This window comes from Agelaius phoeniceus, chromosome 1 (assembly GCF_051311805.1).
Source record: "Agelaius phoeniceus isolate bAgePho1 chromosome 1, bAgePho1.hap1, whole genome shotgun sequence".
Lineage (NCBI taxonomy): Eukaryota > Metazoa > Chordata > Aves > Passeriformes > Icteridae > Agelaius > Agelaius phoeniceus.
The window spans coordinates 58313006-58334820 of NC_135265.1; the positions used below are offsets into that span (position 1 = coordinate 58313006).

General features: G+C 36.2%; 1 protein-coding gene across 3 annotated transcripts in view; it reads right to left on the reverse strand.

Moving 5' to 3' along the window:
- Positions 1-1030: 1030 nt before the first annotated feature.
- Positions 1031-21815, reverse strand: part of ICE1 (interactor of little elongation complex ELL subunit 1) — a 38392-nt gene continuing 17607 nt past the window's right edge. For all 3 annotated transcript variants that reach the window (XM_077179536.1, XM_077179529.1, XM_077179539.1), the window contains 8 exons: positions 18502-18854; positions 12937-17385; positions 11019-11187; positions 7981-8141; positions 5194-5384; positions 3879-3985; positions 2856-2954; positions 1031-1924 (listed from right to left, as the gene is read on the reverse strand). In XM_077179536.1, the coding sequence (XP_077035651.1) occupies positions 1743-1924; positions 2856-2954; positions 3879-3985; positions 5194-5384; positions 7981-8141; positions 11019-11187; positions 12937-17385; positions 18502-18854 (5711 nt within the window). In that variant the 3' untranslated portion in view covers positions 1031-1742. The remainder of the gene's footprint in view (positions 1925-2855; positions 2955-3878; positions 3986-5193; positions 5385-7980; positions 8142-11018; positions 11188-12936; positions 17386-18501; positions 18855-21815) is intronic.

Consider the following 21815-nt stretch of genomic DNA (forward strand, 5'->3'; position numbering starts at 1 on the left):
TTTTTTTTCATTTGGTTTTAAATTAGTATAGTTTTAGATTTTTTTGTCTTGGAAAATTCTGGTATTTCTCCTGTGAATCTCACATACTTCAAATGCCAGTGTTTTATACAAATTCTAAAGGAAATGGGTTTTTCTATTTGCTGTAAAGATTTTTGGGTTGCAATATTTTTGCACTGAAGCATCTGTGATCCTCTACTCACTTTGTTTCTTACTTTGTTTTTTTATTTGTTCTGTATCCCATTTCCTTTAGTTTTCAGATTTATGATCCATGCTTTCTTTTATTGTCAACCTGTGTTTTCTTTTCACTTCTTCCACTTCAGATATTTTGTACTCATTTTAGTGCAAGACGGGTAAATGAAGGCTACACATAAAATCCTCAAAGGCTTCACAATCACCAAAATGTGCAGAGTCCCAGACATCATACAGTTACAACCTGAGGCAAATTGGAAGCCTTCATGACAGACATCTGTAGCAATGGCTATTGTGCACAGGTATCACCAATACTACTAGATTATTTTTCATTGACTGAATTGTCTGTGGTAAGCTCACTGAGGTTAATTTGATGTCCAGAGTGCAAGCAGCTATAGCTGCAACTAAAATCAATGGCCACTTTGCTCTACACAGTTTCACCTCAGAGGAGAGAAACTCACAGAGGGCTAGGAGACTCCACTGATAGTCACACTTAGAAGAGGCACAAAAATCACAATGCATATCAGCACCACAAAACTCTGTCAGAAGCTAGGTCCCATTACAATAAGAATCTGCATTAGCAAAGCTCACCCCTTCACATGGGCACAACCACAGAGTGAAAATACAAATTTTCAATAGTATTTTGAGGCTGCTTCCCAAGCCTCCAAAGCATACCAGAAACTTTTGGAGAGATGTCCAGAACTGCAATGTTATGGACAATTCATTCTGTGTGAATGAAATTACCTCAACAGGCAATTTCCTGCTGCCCCCCAAAACAGTATTTTTATAAGCTAGAAACACAGTTAACTCTGGGTTATTTAAAAGGTCAACAAGAACACAATAGTATTCATCTCTTTTATTATGAGAGATACAAAAACAGAGTGTAGTGAAGCTATCATTAGAAACATGAACTTTTTTTCAACCAACTCTATTTACATACACAAAATTCTCCAAGTGGAAAAAATATCAAATGTGAGACACATCAGAATACACCATATATACAAGTTTAGAGATTTAGTATCTGTTACTCCATACACAATGGCTACAAAAAAAGTCAATTCCTACCTGTTTTCCACAAGTATTTTAAATTAAGTTTATAAGACAACCCAAGCAAAATAAAGCAGAATCTGGGGAATGTTCTGCTATCTGAATGGTTACTTTATTAAAATAGTACAAAATAATAGAGCCAGGTTTTCAAGTCACGCTGAATATTCTGTCAAATAGTCCATACTCCAAACTGATGTAGGTAGAAAAACAAAAACTGTTACTGATTTTTATTGTCATCAAACCAGAAATATATCAGAAGTTCAAGATGCACTCATTTTCAGATCACTAATCAGCTACTAGGAAAAGCAAGTATTTTTGTTTATTTTATAAAAACTCTTCCTTCAAACAGAAAAGCCAAATAAAATACTTGACCTTGCTTTGTATGATCAGACATTCTGATTAAAAGCATGAAATACAAGAAGACACACCACTTGGTATGATTCTTAACTGGAACCAACTACTGCTTAATAGGTAAGGCACTTTTTCCTTTAGATCAGTCCACTTCCCTAGTTTAGCTCCATTTCACACAGAGAGGTGATTTCAGCTATGCCATCTGTGATAGCAGAAGGGATGTTGTCATGAACTTTTGTTCTCCAGGTATGGATGGCCTCAACAATACCTTCTGGATTGCTTGAACCCAAGTCACATAGTGAATATACGGCTGCCAGCTGCACACCCCAAGGAATAGCTGCAAAAAGTTAACAAAAATCAGCTTATAGATACTTTTTGATAAGCAAAAATGTTTTAGGGAATCTTGAATCTATAGAAACTATTATTCAAGAACTGAAAATAAAACACATCAGCAGTTGTGATGTCTAACACCATAATGTAGAAAGATGACAACGTGCAAACAAATTCTGTAACATCTCATTTTATACTAACACTTTCCAGTTTTCTCAATTCAGCAACTTTTTAGTACTCAAAGGGTGTACAGGAATTAAGAATCTAGTGACTTTAGCTCAGAGTAATCAGACTTAAGAAAGCAGTCAGGCTTACACTGAGTCAGAAAAACAGGCATACGCTGTACACTATACACTACCATGTTAGAACTTGAGATTGCAAGGAAGAGAAGTTATACAGGTGGTTCAAAACAGCTCCCAAACAATAACAAATGCTTCACTGCAAAATGTACTTAACATCCAGAGTAACTTAACAATGTGGATTTCTGCTGCTCTAACTGCCTTGTTTCATCTCATCAGGACCCTGAACTGTCCGTCTCCCAGTACAACAATTTTATTAGTAAGCTTCAGCATAAATTGCTCAGTTAAAAAATTAGTTATTACTGCTCAAGTTAGAATCACCCTTCAAGTGATCTTAACTTGATCACCCTTTAAGTGATCTCTAATGCAGCTGGCAGGCTCTTACATGAAACAGTCCAATTCCAAGGTGTCTGAAACCATCTCACATTTTTCCCCTGTCTCAAACAGAAGGTAATACTGTTAATAGCTCATTAACTTTGTAACAGAAAGGGACTCAAACTGAAAACTGTTTGACCTGTTATATACTAATAAAAACTGCAAGAGCAGGCTGTTTTCCCATGTGTGCCTTAAAATATATTCTGGCATTGCAGAACTTCACATTGTGGATGTTACACTCAAGTTCCTCTAAAAGAACATTACCTTCCTCTTTTGCATGCTGTACAAACAGTCCAATTACTGAACTAATATTCTTCACTGCAGCAAGATAGCCTTCCTTCAAACCTATTTGTCCTAATCGACCTGAAAGAAAAAAAGTGTTACTACATATCTGACTATTTAGACAGTCAACTTCCCAGCTTTTATACTTCCCAACTGTCTGTCTGTCTGTTGAAATATCAACAGAAAATGTAAATTTTAACTACAAAAAATTCCTGTTACCATGTTGTCTTCGGAACAACAGTTGTCTTATTCCTTGTGTAACTGAAGACCCCAATGCATTTTTCATCAGACTGATTCAACCTCCTATAGGTTTACAATTTTTAAGTGTAAAACTCAGAAAGAATGCAATTTTTTAAATAAACCCTGTCATATAGCCTACATACTGAAAATATTTATTGAAACTCAAATTATATATATTTACATCAAATGCCACCTAGATCCCAAATAAATTAATCTAGCTTAAATTTATTATGGTATTAAGTTGCATAAAAAACCGCATTTTATACATTTTGCTGGAAACTATATGGCATGAAGCTGTGTCATGGGAGGTTTAGGTTAGCTATTAGAAAAATATTCTTCACCCAGAGGTTGGTTAGGCACTGGAACAGGCATCTCAGGGAACTGGTCACAGCACCAATCCTGTCTGATTTCAAGATGCATTAAGCATGTGGTGTGATTCCTGGAGCTGGCCTGTGCAGGGTAGGAGTTGGACTTCAATGATCCCAGTGGGTCCCATCCAACTCAGGATTTCTATGATTCTATATGTGGCTACAGATAATTTTATTTTAAATACATAAAACATGTTGGTATTTGTTATCATGAATCAATATGACATCTCTGAAAACTTAAGTACCTTCTTTCCACAGGCTGATAAACAGAAAATACCTGCAAAAAGATCCAATAAAATTCAATAATACTTCAACCCCCTTTCCAGATAGGCCTGACACTTTCATAAAGACATACTTATACAAAATAAAAGTTCAACCAAGAATTTAGTTTACTTACCAATTAGCCTGAGTGTCAATGCTATAACACTATCACGAATTGATTGAGCAGTTTCATGCCCCTTTCTCTTCTTTATCCAGTTATCCATAGAAGGCCAAAGCACTTTGCTGTGAAAGAAAAATTAATTTGAAAATCTCATACTGCATGAAGGGGTAGTTATAGTATTCATACACAAATGACTCTTTTGTTTGTTACTAACTTTACGTAGACTGACTTGACAAATGTATATGAAATCATGTTGCTTTCAAATGTCATGCTGATATGTTCTGTAAGTTTCTTATATGACTGAAAATTCAGTTTGTTTTTTACGAGTAGGATGTGATGCTTGTTTTTAAACCTAAAATGACCCAAAGTAAGACTTTTTTAATCCTTAAAATTATGCTGATAGACCTAGTTACCTAGGTCTAGGTAGAGTTACCTAGGTCTAGGTCTAGACCTAGTTACCTAGGTCCTATTACCAGCACAACTCAAGAGACAATCATCTTGGAATGGCTTTAATTAAGACTACATATGTTTCACTGAAGCTATTTTGTATTAATTCTGAAAGTATTTCAACAAAAAAATCTTCTTTACTATCTGAAGGTATGGAATTTATATACAAGACGATGATTATAAGTATCACTTATTATGTTATGTCACAGATAAACAAATGTCTCCTAAGTCATGTAACCTCTATAGGGAAAATCAAGGCTGTCAGATCAGTGTAGCAGTCAAAATGGAGTCTTTCAAACAAGGTTAAGTATGGTAGCAGTCCATATCCTGGATTTTAGGTTCAAAGAAAAATTAAGACATTGACTCTAAGTATTATAATTATTTTAGAATTAAAATCAGACTGAAATCAACATAATACATTAATGAGTATGGATATATTTCACTTCCAGCACATAAGCAGTGTTATTTTCATATCAGAAATTCCACCTTCATTTTCTACAGTGGGGGAAGGGGAATTCAACAAGTGCGTTCAGAAGAAGACAATCACTTTGCTTCACTGACAGACAATCTCAAAATCTTATACAGCTATTTTGAAAGCAATTCTTTACTAGAATAGCTCTAACAGGGTTCATTTCTTGGGACAATACCATAAAATACTACATTTCTTCATTGATAATTTCTCCTATCTTAAAATAATGCACACATACACAGTAATCTAGGTCTCATCAGGCTGAAACATCCTCATTTTCTAAATACCTACGCAACATTTTATTATGTTAAAAGCTAAGTCATAATGAATTTGGGAAACAAAAAAACACCACCAAAACAAACCTCAGAAAAAAACACAAAGGAAAACATTTGAAAGTCATGATCACCACAATACCTTATAACGTTATCATGTGTCCAATCCCACTTCATATGAGAGCAGAGTAAATCAACAGCAAATATATACTGCCAAGCATCTTCACTGAGATCTTCTCCATACTGCTCACTCAGGTGAAATTCTACTTTTGTACATGACTGCATTTCTAAAAGCAGGTTTGAGACCATAATACCAGCATCTAAAGATGAACTCTGGAATTTTAGAAGGTAATTATCTTAATGCATAAAAAATTACCAGCCCAGAACCAAACTCTTTACAAATATTTGATACTGACTGTGTACAGCATCTTACACCATATATCCAACTTTTGGGTTGAATTAGCACAAACAAATAGAGTACATAAACCAAAACCTTCAAGTACTAGGTATTTTTTCTGACACTTTTACTAAAAGAAGAGTTTGGGAAAAAAATACCCAAACAAGAAAACACACAGATCTCACACCCACTCTCTCAACTTCTCCTACAATTTGGGGATTTTTATTTCTCTCACTACAGGTAAGAAGTGTGTTTTTCCAGTGCAAGAAGATTAGTCTAATATAGTCTAATAATTAGTCTAATATAAATAGTTTTAAAATTTATTACTATTTATTCTTCATTAGGGGAGAATTTGCAAGCAAATACTTTCAATAGTTGAGGTAAATAAATATGTCATGTGAAACCATTCTGCCAATTAAACAGCTAAGGGAAGAAAGGAAATTTAAAAACAAACATTTTTTGAATATCTGACATATAAAAAAAGTCTAAGCTTATCACATAAACAGAATAGGTGCTTGGCAGATCTCCTCAGTACAAAACCTCATCTAATTGACAAGTTGTGCCATGGTGCAAGGCACTAAAATGACATGCTTTGACCAAGAAATGAATACCCATCCCAAGTGAGCTTTACTTTCAGAAGTAGAAAAATCTTCTCCTAGAATTATATGTATAACAGACTGTTAATCACAATCTACTTGAAATTTTTATCTGTATTTCTACCCAAGTAAAACAGAGCTTACAGACAGGATGATGTCATCTCCTATCTTCAATATAGAAAATTCTGAAGTATTTCTCCCCAGCTGCAGTAGCTCTCATATTTCAGAGATCCATTAATAAAGTAGGTAGTGTGAGTGCAAAGAATTAATATTTCCAGGAACATTTACTAGGACATTCTTATGTGTATCTCTACTGGCATGATACTAAAAGCTGTAACCTAACAGAATGGAGAATACAAATTCTTTGCTAAACAGGGACTGCAGCACAGTGTAACTGAATACCAGAGATTAATGCTACATCACAACTGTGATATAATAGTAAAAAAAACCAGATACAAATCCATGCCAAATTAATTCACTCCTGCACTAAAGCAGGTTTAGGGGGCTGTAATTTCAGTAATACCAAATTAAATTCAGGGCTGGTTTCAGAGATTAAAGAAAAAAAAAATCATACAACACTGAAAGGCTATGACGACAGCAGTAAGACTACTGCATTCCTCAAGGCAGTTGTAGAGCAGCATGTTAGGATAGGGAATAGATGAGCTATTGTCATAGTTTAGGAATGGTATTCTCCAGATTAGTGCTCTCACTGAAACCAAGCACAGCTAGCTTCCTCCCTCCTCTCCCTTCCTATTCTCTGTGGCGGGATGGAGAGGAGAATTGGAGGCACAAATATAAAGATCACAGGTTGAGAGAAGAACAATTTACTGGAAACAGCAATGAGATAAGAATACAAACAGTAATAACAATAAATACTAATGATGGAGGGTACAAAAGAGAGACCAACAATTCACATGGAAACAACAGTACACAACCTCTCCCTCCACCACACTATGCTGGCCTGGAAGGGACTCATTCTCCCTGGAAGATACCCCCTTCCCCACATCCCTGGTAATGATGTGAGGTGGTACAGAATTAATCTCCAAGTCCTAGCCATGCTCCCTTTTGGCAACTAGGACAGCTATGAATCAATATGATTTTGTTCACTTGATATATACAAAATTATTTAATTTCCAGGAAGCAAGCCTGGCATTAATATGGAGTTTTCAAATATATGGGGCCCTAGCCTTTAAACAGACACACCAGCCTGTTACACAAACTCCTTTAGAAGCAAAGCACCTCTGGCTTTCCATTTGCATGATATAAAATTGCTCCCAATTATTTCAATTTTCCTTTCTTGCAACATTCTTTTCAGGATGGTAATATGTGCCTGCTGAAAACTGATAGAAATTGAATGATTTGGCGAATGCTAAAAGGCTTGAAGTCAGCTCTCACTGATCATCCTTCTCCTGGTATCACTGGTTTTGTATTAATCACACCAGCTGCTTAAGTAATTGAGTTTTTTGTGATAAACAAGTATTTACAGTCTACCTTGCAAAAAGATCATGAGTAAAAAGAAACAAGCTCATCTTGAAAATAACTGTAGTAACATATTACCTGTTACACAGAGAACTACAAAAGACAAAACAAATACATATTTTAAAAAGCAACAATATAAAGCAAAAGAAAGAAACATCTCAAAGAACAGTTCCAAAGATGGAAGGAATTCCCTAGTCCAACAATGCTCTAGTTAAAAGTTTAAAAACAACTTTTACTTTTAATGTTCAGTAGATGGGAAAACAAGAAAAGTATTGTATTCTAGTAGGGTCTAGACAACTAGGGGGAAAATGCCTGAAGCAGCATTAGTTGTGCAGCTGTACAGCCTCCATGGGATATTCACACCTTTCATTAGAAAAGAAAGTTGCTTGATTTGATTCAGCCAGCAAAGTGACCAATGCAGACAAAAGATGATATTGACAATGAAATCAGACATTACCTCTTCCCAGTTGAGATAAGCACTTAAACAGGCCAGCATCTCATTGCTTGCACTCCTCCTGACAACTAATTGCATAGCTTTGTTAATTGCACCTTGGAAGACAAATATGTCAGACCATACATTTGTGATAAATAAAATCAATTTTTCTGAGTCTGGATAGTCTAAGGAAAAAAAGAAATAATTAAGTAAATTTTTAACATTTTAAAACACAAAAATGAATATATTTTGGCATTAAAAGCTAGTGCATTCAGCAAGGTAACTAGGAAAAAAGGCACAGAAGTCACATCAGAACTGAAGCCTAAGGGAAGGGAGTCATACTAGCACATCTCAGTCCTGAGACTAAATAAGAAGAAAATATCCAATTAAAAAAAACAAACAAGAAACACCAGCAGAACCCCAACAAACCTTAAGCCACCTCCCCCATTGTAATTTCACTCCCTCTCCCTTCATCTTTCTTACTTCACTTTAGTTCACTAAGGAGAGTGGTCTTAGAGCATTGAAACTGGATTCTTTTAGGATTCAATTAGACTGGAAGTTGCACTCCAACAACCTACCTAATACATTCCAGTCACAAATAAGCACTCTGATCACTGGGCCAAACTAGAATTAGTAAAAAAACAAAAATCTACAGTGCTTGCTAATACTTTGCACCCATACACCTGTGAAATTATATGTAATTATATATCTGGATATATATATATAAAGCTTGCAAAGAACTTTCACATAATTCAAATCTGATATTCCTCAGCAGTTTTCCCAGACTTTGTCAGAGAAATTGCATATTATGCAAGTTGTATGTAAGCATATATGAATGTTGCATGCTACTATTTATACTTCCATACATGTAAAAATTTGTGCTACTCCATATAATTGAAGAATCCTCATTCAATAAAGTAATTCAGAGCAAGTATCTGACAACTATCTGTTGACAGGACAGTTCCAGACCATCAGTGGGAACCCAAAAGACCCTTCTGAATACCAAAGCTGAGAGCTTCAAGGCAAAATACTAAGATAAAACATGAATGTGTAGATTGCAAGCAATAACAAATACACTGGAATAAGTAAAAAAGCAGATACTACTTCCATGCATGAAATGCTATACTGGAATGCATATGCCTGAAACACAATACAAAAAACAATGAAATCTAAAAGCTGAATTCACTTTTCACTTCAGCATAACATCTACATTTTTTGAAAGATCTTAAGTACTAGAAAACATATCAAAATATATCAAACTAAGAAGCGTTAATGAACATAAAGGATATACACTTCAATGAGGTGTTTTGGATGGAACTTCTACTCTGAAGCTGCTCATCATGTGAAGAATTCAGTTTTTTCTATCAGGACTGCTGGTGAACTAGAATTACTGGCAACTAGAATTGCCTGCCCAGGAATTTGAAACACTTATAAAATTCACTCAACAATGAGTAGAGTTCAAGGGGCATAAAAAAAAATTAAAAAAAGAAAAAAGGGAGGGAACAGAGGAGAGGTGAAAGGAAAATTAACCAGAAAGGTAACATTTTATTTATAGTCACTTAAGGCAGAACACTTGAAAGGAGAACAGAAGAAAAACGATGGACAAGTTATCAAGACAACAAATGATGTTGGTCTAAAGAAGCAATACTGACTGTTCATAGTGAATCTGGTAATTGTGTAGCTTGGGTTGCAATAATTCTGATGGGAATATGTGAAATTACATGAAAGAGAAAACCCAAAAATAAATGCATAGTAATCAAATAAAACCAAACAAATTTTAAAATGCCTAAACAGAACTTAAGATGTGTTTACAGCTGTCCTCACTCAAAAAATTACTATAAAACCACAGAACAATGACAATAGAAACTTATGCAATTCAATGTATAGAAGATAAAATAATCCAATAAAAGTCTGCATTAAGCTATTAAAGTTTGGATCTTAGAAAGGAAAAAGAAAGGAAAAAAGGGGAAATGTTTAATATTTGCAAGAGCCCACAAAAAGAAAAAACAGTAAGATACTGCAAAACAAAAAGCTTAATTATTATTTTAGATGCAGAAAATATATATCTGACAAGTAATAGTTTCTAACATGGTGCAGTATTAAAACTATTAACATGAAAGAAGTAAAAGTAGAATTATAACAGACTGAAGGATAGAAAAACAGAGGGGAGAACAGGAATTTGAAAAAGAACTCAAACAAAAATATTACAGCCCCTCAAAAAATGGTAACTAAGAACAAAATGAAATCACAAACCTTTTTAAGATTAAAACAAAAAAAAGATGGGAACGTTATATGAAACATAGCAAGTAATTGAAACAATCTCAAGCTTTAGCACTTTGCTTGTCAGTGCTCTTGAATTTTATTTTAATGTTAAACACAGATACCAGTATACTATTTTCAAACTTAGTGAGTTTTAATCTTCCAAAACTAAGATTCTTAACTTTGCAATAGTACATATGTGTTAACTTTGTTCCTGTGACCAAAAGGCAGGGGAGCAAAGGAAGGGAATGAAAATGGAAAAAACTTCTCAACAAAGCAAGAATTTGGATAACAGAAAGTAAAAAGATTTTAAGGAGGACATATTATAAAAATATCCTGGTTTTGATCAAGTTATTGTCCAGCTCCTGACACTGTGTTAAATACCTGGTTTTAAATCACACTTACTTTATGAATCAATACCTACTCAATTAAAATAAGAAAATACTAATAGGCTAAAAGGACGAAATTCACAGAAATCACATTATCATTTTGGAGATGGTGAGGAAATGAAAGCACAGAGTGTCCTAAATTAAATATTTCCTTGGAAAATTAAGTAGACTACTAAGAGCCCAGGTCACCACAAAACTACAGTACAGATGTGGTGGAACTATGAGAAGGAGAATTTCTTCTAGAACAGTCTATATTTCTGCATTACAGAAAAAAATTCTGGAAAACAAGCCTTGAAGAGGAAAACAACCCTTGAACAGGATTTCTGTTTGTTTTTACAAACATAATAATTCTGACACACTGCAGCAAAGACACACAGCACATTTACAATATAAGGCCACTAAACCACACTATACCTTCTTTAAGTAGACTATAGCAGAAAAGGCGGGCTCTTTCCAAATCTCCCAACTGTCGACAAATTCCTGCATAGAGTCGACACAAAGCCTGACTGAAATTATAATTTGGGGCATTCTTCTGAGCCTTCAGCTTATTGAGAATAACACACAGCAAGGACTCTGCTAAATGCTATAAGACACAAAATATATTGTTAGACTGTTACATACTGAAGAATACTTGACAACACTGTAGTCGTATAACAAGTAAAAAAACTACTATCTTATTTGCAAGAATACTGTTTGCATATATATAAAACGCAGGAAAGTAAATCAGAGGCAACCAGTGAAAGAAAAAAGAGGGAGGAGCAGGCAACTTCCCAGAATAAACATGCGATAAACAAATGAAGAACAGGGCTACTACTGTTTTAATATAAATTGTTTGTTTATGTGATTAACAACAGTCTTCCTCTAAGAACAAGGAGAATAATGACAAGTAGAAGGAACGAGGACAGGAATAATGACAGGTAGAGTAACCAAATAACCTAATCAGAGCAAAGGTAAGCACCCTGACTTAGCTACTTCCAAAGATGTCACAGAAGGACAAACAGCCCATTGTTCAGGTGTGAGATTTACTAGGAAAGCTAACGGCAGTCTTTCTCCAGATCACTGTACACACTGCAGGAGACGGGGAGGAGATGTTGCTGCCTATAGTAACATGGGACTTAATATGAGATGCAAGGAAAAAGAACATTGAGTTTGTGCAGAGCGTGCATGACTTATTAGGGGATGCTTAGAGGGAGACCTCAAAGTGGGGAGTAGAATGAGAGGTTTAGGAGCCAGGTGCTGGAGAGTACACAGTTCAGACTGGGCAGCTGTGAACCACAGGGATTCTGAGTGTTAACTTTGGGAGGAACCAGAAGATCTAAGCCAGCCACCTGAAAGACCACAAGTCTGAGGCCCAGACACAAGTCCAGACCAGCTGCTGGAGGAATGTGTGTATACTTCTGTGTCTCTAAGTTTGTCAGTACATGAGAAGTTAGAAGAATATCAGTCACCTACTGAATATACTGAGTGCCTAATGTTAGCTGCTGGGGGAATCCATATTATCTGTATATATACGAATGTATTTTCCTCTGCCAGGATTTCAACCTGACTAACCAGACAAGGGAATAAGAGTAGGTGTGTACTGTGTGCATGTCTCTCTACTAGGAGTGTGTACTCTGGCTTGCTACTGGCTGGACCTGAAAACATAAAGCTACAAGCCTTGCTTCTATGAACTTAACAGACTTGACAACTCCTAACAAAGAGGTCTGAGATCTTGGTAGCAACTTCTAAGGAGAACTTAATTACGTACCAGGACTGTAACAGGACAAAATGCTGCCATGTACTAGTCAGTGAACTGCTCTGCTGTAAACTACAAATTATCTATGAGAAAGATGGCAACTGAAGCAAAATTTTTCAGCACTGATGCTAAGGAAGTTCTGAGAAATAAGGGAAGAATTTTCCAATAAAATTAAATTTGATAACCTGATGTAGAATAGTAAAGGTAAACATAGAACTAAATTATATACCAGTATATAGATTAAAGTTTATTTTTTTAATTAAAAAATTAGAGTAATTTTGGAAAAACTCCTACAACTGTTAATACTGTCCACTTCAAAAAATGCTGCAAAAATAAAGTGGTTTATGCACACATCAGAAAAGCATATGTATTTATAACTGCAGTTTTGCATCTTGGACACCACTGAAAAGTAATTTCTTGTGCAGTTCTGTATTTTCTTATGTTATAAAAATTTAGATTTCTAATAACCTTTCAAGACTACACTTTGGCACAGGACATTGCCACAACAATTGAGAATTCAAATACTACAAACTTAGACTCTTTCCATCTACACAGAAGTGATTATTAAACAACAAAATTTAAAATTATGCTACTTACCTTGTTTTTTATACCAAATTCATAGACAACTTCTCTCTCTTCATCTCTCATTACTGGAATCTTTGAGATATTACCAACATACACATGACCTTTGATAACTGGTAACAAGTCAAAACAGGATTCAGCAACTTTCTTTAATGCCAAAGAAACTTTCTGGCACTCAGAATCCTTCTTTACTGGTAGTGATTCTTCTAAATTGGAACACTGTGATGAATCACTGATTTCATAGCTTATACCATGGAAAGCCTCCTGCATTTCAGAGATGGTATTTTTAGTATTTCTGACAGCAGTAACATCACTAGGCTCCATCCTTGGTGGTTCACTCTCCAGCCTCAGTCTTTTGGCACTTCTTGGCATAGATACCTGCAGTAGCGTCCTTTTTCCAAGATGATTTGAAAAGAATTGCTGATTTTGCACATCTTTGTCTTCATCTTTGCCACTATCAGATTTCAAATTGCTCCCAGCTTTAAGAAAAGCAGTTGATGTAGATGCAATTGCTTTGAATCCACCTACTTGAGGCACAGGTCCTGGAAAACTTTGGCTGTCTGAAAAAGTACATCGGTTAAGCTGAATATTGCCTTTCAGAATGTTTAGTGTCCTTGCCCTTGCAGACAGCTCTGGATACATAGTGTCCAATATTTTCACAGAGTTCTCCTGAAGGGCACCTGGACCAGCACTAACTGCTGCAAAGAGAGGAAATCTTCCTGGAACGGGAAGTGCATGCTTTGGAATGGAAGTACAAAATTTCAAAGGTGAGGAGCGAATCCTTCTACCTACTGCCATTTCTGAGGGTGAGGGAGGAGAAAATAAAATAGCAGATTTTACTGCTGGAGTATCTGTTAATGGGGACATGAGAGGAAGAACAGGAGTTTTGCATAGTGGGGATATTAGATCATCAAGAGGGGAAAGCAGAGAGAATTGACCTGTAGAAGACATTACTGGGGACACAGTACAGGCAGTTTTTGGAGGAGTAGCAATCAGAGGCAGTAGCAAGGGGGGCAGAGGAGGACCTATCTCTTCCCTGATTTTATTTATCATCTCAGATGAGCATTTTTTTGCCACAGAAGTATTAGCATTTGCAAGAACTGGCTGGGTAACTTTAAGAGTCTTTGTTTTTCTTTTACCTTGAAACAGTTTCTTTGATAGCTTGGTATGCATTACTTGGGCAGTTGTTTTGGCAGAAACAGTCAACATTTCAGATGGTTCTTGCTCTTTACACTTCCACTTATTGCTCTTCTTGAGAGCAGAAGACTCTGATTCCACCATATGTAACTTCTCTAATACTGTCTTTTGTGGTTCAGAAAGCTGACCAACTGTTTGACAACTGCACCTTACATCAGAGAGGGCTGGACTTGGGAGATAATTGAGTAAAATGTTTTTTGTACCACTATCTATGATAACATCAGTGCTGCTTTCTCCTGTATTGTAAGCAGTTTGATTATTATTATTATATTCTTCAAACACTGAGACCCCCGTATCAACACTGTGTAATAAACCTTGTTTCCCATTTGACTGAAGTTTAGCAAAATCATTTTCTTCTAAGAAATTGCCAAGTGCTAGCATTCTTGCATTTAATTTACTGGTTTTTACAGTCAGCCTGCAATTTTCTGAGAATCTGCTTAACATCTTGCATAGTGGCAACCTATTTTTTGAAGCATTTGGCGTCACAAGGCTTTCTTTTGATGTTCCAGATTTTAATAGACTTTCCTCATTGTGACTGATGCATCCAGCTATGTTAGACTGCATGAGTTCATTAGCACTCTCAGTATTTTGAGAGGTTACTAATATACATTCTGTTTTCCAAGAGGCTGAGTCTTCAGGACAACTCTCCCCAGTCACACTTGACCACTCATTTGCAGTATCTCCAGAGTTATTTGGTTCACACTGTGGATTCATACCCACGACAGTGTCTGCTTTTAGGTGACTAACTGTGAAAGTACTTCCTGGGTGCATCATTGAATGAAGTTCACATACTTGGTAATCAGCATCAACAATTGCACCGGTTTCCAGAGCACCCAATGCAATTCTGCTGGAAGCTCTCAGTTTGTTTCTAAACATTGGAACACATTCAGAACACTTCACGTACTTAACTTTTTGTATAGAACAGTCCTTTTCTTCAGAGTCATTGCTCTGCTCTGGCATATCAAAATCACTTTTACAATTTATTATGGCATTTTTCCCAGAACCCACAAAACTATTCAGTTCTTTACTTTCTCTCCCACCTGTTAGTGAATAAATTCTAGAAGGACCTGTTCTAACCTTCCACATAGAAGTCCTGCATCCCGATTCTTGACAATCAAACTTTTGGAGAAAAGCATTCTTCTTATAAGTGTTTGCATATATGATCTGAGATTTAACAGATGCTTGAGGTTCTTTATCTACTGACTGCTCCTTATCTGAAGTTTTCTCTTCATTTTTGTGTACATATTCTCTCTCAGGGCAACCTGGCTCTTTGCCCATGTTGACTTGTTCAGTAGACAGAATCTCAGCACCCTCTTCTAAGTTATCTGAAGAACAGTTAAATATACTACTCATAATGGAATCTTGTCCCTTGTTTTCCCAAGTACAGGAAAAAGCAGCCTTTCCTGCTAAGTTAGTTTCAAGGAAACTAACAACTTTCTGAAGACTGAAATTTAGATCCGGAGATCTTGTGGATTCCAAGCCAATTCCCACTTGCACAGGAGAATTGGTTTCCTCATTACTTGTACAGCATTTCTCCAAGTCCTTTTGAGTAGAAAAAGCCAAGCCACTTCTATATTCCATTTCTGAAGTAGGATGGCAAATGATCTCCAAAATATCATTTTTCTTCAAAACATTCTTTTCCTGCTTCAGTGAACTGAAGCAAGTCTCAGTCACCAATTCCTTGCTTTGTTTATTTAATTTCCCTTTTATTTCATCACATTTAAAATCTTCAGTTATCAAGAGCTGAGTCAGAGGTTTTGCACACTGTTCCTGAGAAATGGGATTACTTTCTCTTAAGATAGATTCAATTGTATCCCCTCTTGCTAACAACTCACTGATTTCCCCTCCACAATCTTCTGGATTAACTCTGACTTCAGTCTCTAGAGATTCAAACAGTCTAAAGTTTTGAGATTTGGACTGCCCACATTCTAATGTCTTACATAAGTTTTCAGATTGTTTTATTTCACCTTTCACTTCTGTAAAATCTAATGCAGAAGATCCACACTTAGCTACACTGCTTTCTGCACCAATAATGCATGCTGTCTTTGATAGTGAAAGTATATTTTCTAAGTTTGACTTCCTTTGAGATAAATTACTACCATCTTCCTCGTGATGTGGTTTGCTTTGTAAACCTACCACCTCCTTTATATCTACTAGTTTTACATTTTCTGCACTATGGAGTAGCTCTGACAATTCAGCTATTTCTAGAACACTTCCTCTGTTAAATTTCATAGGTAGTTCAGGAGTTAGAGCTCTGGTTATATTCATGTCTTCAATTTTGAGGTGTTCATCATTTGGAAAGACTGACAAAGTTCTGATTCCTTCAGTAGCAGATACAGGTAAATAATGCCTAGAGACTTGAACAGTCTCTGGTTCACATTCTCTGTTCACTTTGTCTTTTGTGTGCATATGTTGTTTCTCCAGAATCTCTTCACTGTCATATTTTATTTCAGAGCACTGAGAGTGTGCAGAGATCTCAATAGCTCCAGTCATATTAGTTAATTTGACTGCATTTTTTGATTTATTTTCAACCACTTCATTTTCTATCAACTCATCAGATTTTTCCTCAGCATCTTCTCTTTGAAGCACAATGCATTGCTTAGATAGGAAATGAGAAACACTCTGCAGAACAGATGCTTCTCTGGAAGCTTCTCTCTGTGCTACTAATTTATCTCTCTCTACATTTACTAATTCACCACATTTTTCATGTGTACCCTCATTATCAACAGCTCTAATTAAGGTTACATTCTCCTCTGTTTGCTCTACCACACTACATTTTTCTATCTGATTCTGAGACTTGAAACTTTGTAACACAAAATCTACTGAAGAATCTCCCTCTTCACTGTTCATGTCCTCACCATCTCCTTTCTGTTCTTCCATGTCTCCCAATTTGTGTGCTGTTGCTCCAGTTAGTTTTCTGTTCTCAGTTTCCACATCCCCAGAATTCTCCTCCAAACAATATTTGTTAGTTACCATGTTTGTCATTAGAGTAGCACCTTCGGCTTGCTTTCTTTCAGCATCTCTCTCCTTCCTTGACGTCTTAGGACTGATATGAATATTCTTTTCATTCCAACTCAGATTAAGTGAGATTTCTGCATCAAAACCATGCTCACATGATTTGCACTGTCTGTTACACTCATCACCAGGGCTGATTACATTACAACTCAGAGGCTGAACTTGGTCTTCTTGTAAAATATCCTCCAGTGCAGAAGTACTGCAATCATCTTCTTCATCACTGGAACCTGTGACTTCTCCCAAGAACATATCCTTCAATCAAAAAAAGCAAAGTTAATAATCTGAACCCTAGTATCAGTTTTAGGACCTACTTTTCTAAGCAAGTACACTTAAGGCCCTGACATGCAATGGTTTTGAGAGATTAAGGCTGGTCAACAAAATTACAACCCTCTCCACCATTGATCTTCATAGTGAATGAAAGTACCTCTGTAAAAATAGGAGACTTCTTTATCTACCTACTTGCATTCTAAAATTACCGGAAAAGAGCATTTGAGCAGAATCTAACTTTCAAGCTCTGGAATTTTGCTATGAAAGCCAAGCTTACATTGAACACAAATTGGGACTTAAGGTCTACACCACTAGGAAATTATGATAGCAAGTTGAGACATAGGTGACTGTATACTGGTTTTGGCTAGGATAGTTAGTTTTCTTCACAGAAAAGGGGGTATGTTTTGGATTTGTGCTGAAAATGGTGTTAATAATATAGAAATGTTTTCATTATTGCTGAGTGGTGCTTGCACAGCATCAAGGGCTTTTCTGCTTCTCCTACCGGCACACTGGTGAGAGCACTAGGGGGATGCATGGGAAGCTGGGAGGAGACACAGCTTGGACAGCTGACTCCAACAGACCAAAGAGACATCCCATACCATTATGGCATCATGCTGAGCATATAAAGAGAGGAAAAGAAGGAAGGGTGGACATTTGGTCTGATGATATTTATCTTCCCAAGTCACCATTATGCATGATGGAATCCTGTTGACCTGCCTGCTCATGTGAAAGAGTGAATGAATTCCTTGTTCTGCTTTGCTTGCATGCGCAGCTTTTCCTATTAAACTGTCTTTATCTCAACCCACACATTTCCTCACTTTTACTCTTCTGATTCTCCCCAGCATCCTGCTTCCTCACTTTTACTCTTCTGATTCTCCCCAGCATCCTCCCTTCCTCACATAACCATATGCCACAAGGTTAAAGTATCCATACAGATCTAAGCACACAGAGACCTTTTCAGTGCATGAGTAAGTAATACTGATACAAACAAACAAACAAAAAAAACAACAACCAAACAAACAAAACATCATTATTTCTTTAGTATCTTTAGTAATTTTAAGACCAAGTTAAGTGCCAAGTCAGACGCATCCTGAAACTCACCTGTGTAGTAAGTGGTGAAAGCTGTACTGGAGAAAGTAGAGCAGGAAGAGGTCTGGCCCAATTCAATATATCCATCACATTTCCACCTGGGTCTCTCTGCTCCTGACTGGAGAAGCCTGAAGTGCTGTGCTCCCTGCCTGTCTGTATTATCACATCTACATTTTTATCCTCACCACTGTGAAGTTGTTCTTCAGTAGTCCTGTTCACAGCACAATCATCTCCAAAGGGCTCAGTACTTGTTTGAATTATCATCGCTGTTACAGAATTTTGCTTTACAGCACTTTCCCCTGAAGAACACCAAGGTAGTGTTTTTCCATCACTCTTCCTGATCTTTTGGTGGATTTGTATGGTGTCTAAGACAGAAAAATATCATTAAGAATTTTTGCCCTCCCATTTTTGTTTACAGAGATAATATATAATAGTAATAAAAATGTAATACCATATTTTCAAGTGACATTTCTGTAGAAGATCTTAGTCACTTTCAGAAATGCTTTCCTTATTTTTTAATGAAAAAAGCGTGTGCAAAGAGCTTTTCCCCAAACTCCCTGACTTGGATCATTAAAACATTCCCAATTTTGCTCATCAGGAAGGGTCATTCATGGTAGGATTGAAGGTCCATATGTTTTGTCTCAGTCTTTGCCCAGTAACTCACAGTCATAAAAAGCAGAATAACCGTGCACAGACATTCCCCAACCAGGCTGTAATTCTCAGCTTAAAGCAACCTGCAGGTTTGAACCAGCAGCTGTGCTTCCAAGCAAGTTACAATTATACCCTGCCATAAATACAACAAGGAAGCTCTTAGCTGCATTTCTAGTTTATGATTTAATATGCATATGCTTTTGAATTGTTTGTTCTTTAAATTTAAATATTGAATCTAATCACACAAGATTTTGCTTTAATGGTATTATTTAGTCAGTTCTGAAGCCTTAATTAAAAAAAGCACCACAACGTATCCTATGCACAAAGTTGTTGGAACAACTAAGATAACGATACTGAGCAGTTGACAACCCTTCCAAGATGTCAACTATACAGTTTTACATTTATTCTAACAAGAAGAAAGCATGTCCAAATGCTCTGTGTGATTCTTTGCAATACTTTTGTTTTGTTACTTTTCAAATCGCAGTTTTTACTATTACACAGTAACTCATTTATTATGCAGACAAAACACATTCATCTAGGAAAGTCTAAAGACAAATAATTTAAATTTATTATAATTATGCTAAATATTTCAAAAAGGGAAAAGATGGCCCAGTTTCCTGAAATTTAAATTCTATGATTTTATGAAATGAAAGTTTTACCTCCAACAAGACAGTAAAAATCAACAATTCCCAAACCCCAGTGTGTCATATGGAGCTAAAATCTACTCTGTAGTATTTGCAATTCTTATATGACATTGTATGTGCGATCTTGTTTATAGTATTCACAAACACTACTAGACACCAAATCAGCGGTATTAAAGCAAGAGATCAAGCCTATTCTGCATACACATGAGTACACCATCTGCAGTGAACCACTTAAATTTTGTGACTAAATTTTGCCTTAAAAAAGCTAGTTTAGATTTAAGAGAAACCGCTGTTAAACAATTTAACTGCACAGGCAGGGTAAGGGGTTTTTTTATGACAGTTTCACTCATCATAAGCTGCAAAACTCTGAAAGTTTACTCAGAACCTTTGTTTAGAAACTTTGTCCAACCCCTGAACACACACTCTCACACCCCTGCTTGGCACTGCCGGATTTCCATGATCTTCAAGAAAGAAGACTGTACATGTCTGGAACTCCTCCTGGAGGAGGTATTTGGGTGTTTACTGGAAAGATGAGGGTTATAAAAACCCCAAATTTTGATGCTTATGCAGGCCTCCACCTCTGACAGACTCCTACTGCATATCACAACCACAGACCACAATCACCCACACCTCATTGTAGCCACAGGTGGTGGTTATCTTTGTCTTTTCTCCTCTTTTTTCTTTACAGTTTTCCTCCTTAGGGTGATCACACACTTCAGAATAGCTATATACTCCTTTCCATTCAAATCCATTACAGTGTTTTCCATGTATAGCTTCAAAGCAGTTCTAATAAAATTTGTTGTTATACCAATTATTTAGTGGTTTTCTACTTTAATCCACCCCAAGGGATCCTTCAGCAACAAATCTGATTGCCCTGCCTCAAAGGCAAGTCACACCATCCCACAGTAGAAATAACAGCACATGCATAAAACGGTTTTGAGTATAGGATGTACTAATTTAACTGGCACAACTTGCATTCTGTTAGGGGGAAAAAAAATAAAATTGTGTGCTTCATTACTGCTATCTGTGTTAATCCACTACTAGAACTTGCACAGATATTTCCAAAGCAACATCAATGGTAGTATCATATTCAAAAACATTAATTAAACTTGATAGGTCAAAATAGCCTCCTCAGCAATCAAAAACATTTAAGCACATTCTGATACATCAGCACCACTAAAGGAGTAAATCAGAAAAGTTGATCAATAACCCTATTTCAAAGATCCATCTCAAGTCACTTCATGTAGCAACTCCATGAAAAGATCTCAATTACTGCACTGGACACCAGGAGGAGGGAGAAATTGATCAACCTGAAGGACCCTAGCACATCATTTTCACCAAAGATAAGAAAGCTTTGCCATTCCCTTTACGTTTTATAAGTATTACAACAATACATTGTTTTATAAAACCATTTACAAGCCACAGTCACATAGAGCTTCCAGGATGTTCTAAATTTTCTCAGGACAAACCTACATTCTTTTTACAATTTGAGTTCCAATCCAAGGCAAAAGGAGCTCTTTGACAAATAGAAACAAAGAAAATAAGGAAAATTCAGAAGTTGGTTGCCTCTTAGATTTTTTTCATGTTGTTTTGTGCCAACCATTTCAAAGCTCAGAATTTACCCTGCACTGAAGCAGGCAGCAACACAGTTACAGATTTTGCCCCTATACAGACTCAATTTAGAAAATTAGGAAGTTTACTTTTCACAGTGAACTACACAATAGTACTGACTTATTAGGAACTTTACATCCTATCTATACTCTCAAAATCAGTCATGCACTTACATCAAGTCCAAGAATATTGATACGTACAATTAATTTAAATGTTTCCCCTGAACAATGGATCAAAGACATAATTTCTGAATAACTAAGAAATTCTCCAAACTTCTCTACTCATCCTTTTCCAACCCAGTCACTGATAACTGCATTTCTTTGGCAATGAGATACCTTTCTTATAGTTACCCACTTAACTGTAGGAAGGGTTTTCATAGCAATTTTTAAAGATTCAACATAAGTTTCTTCATTCGAATTG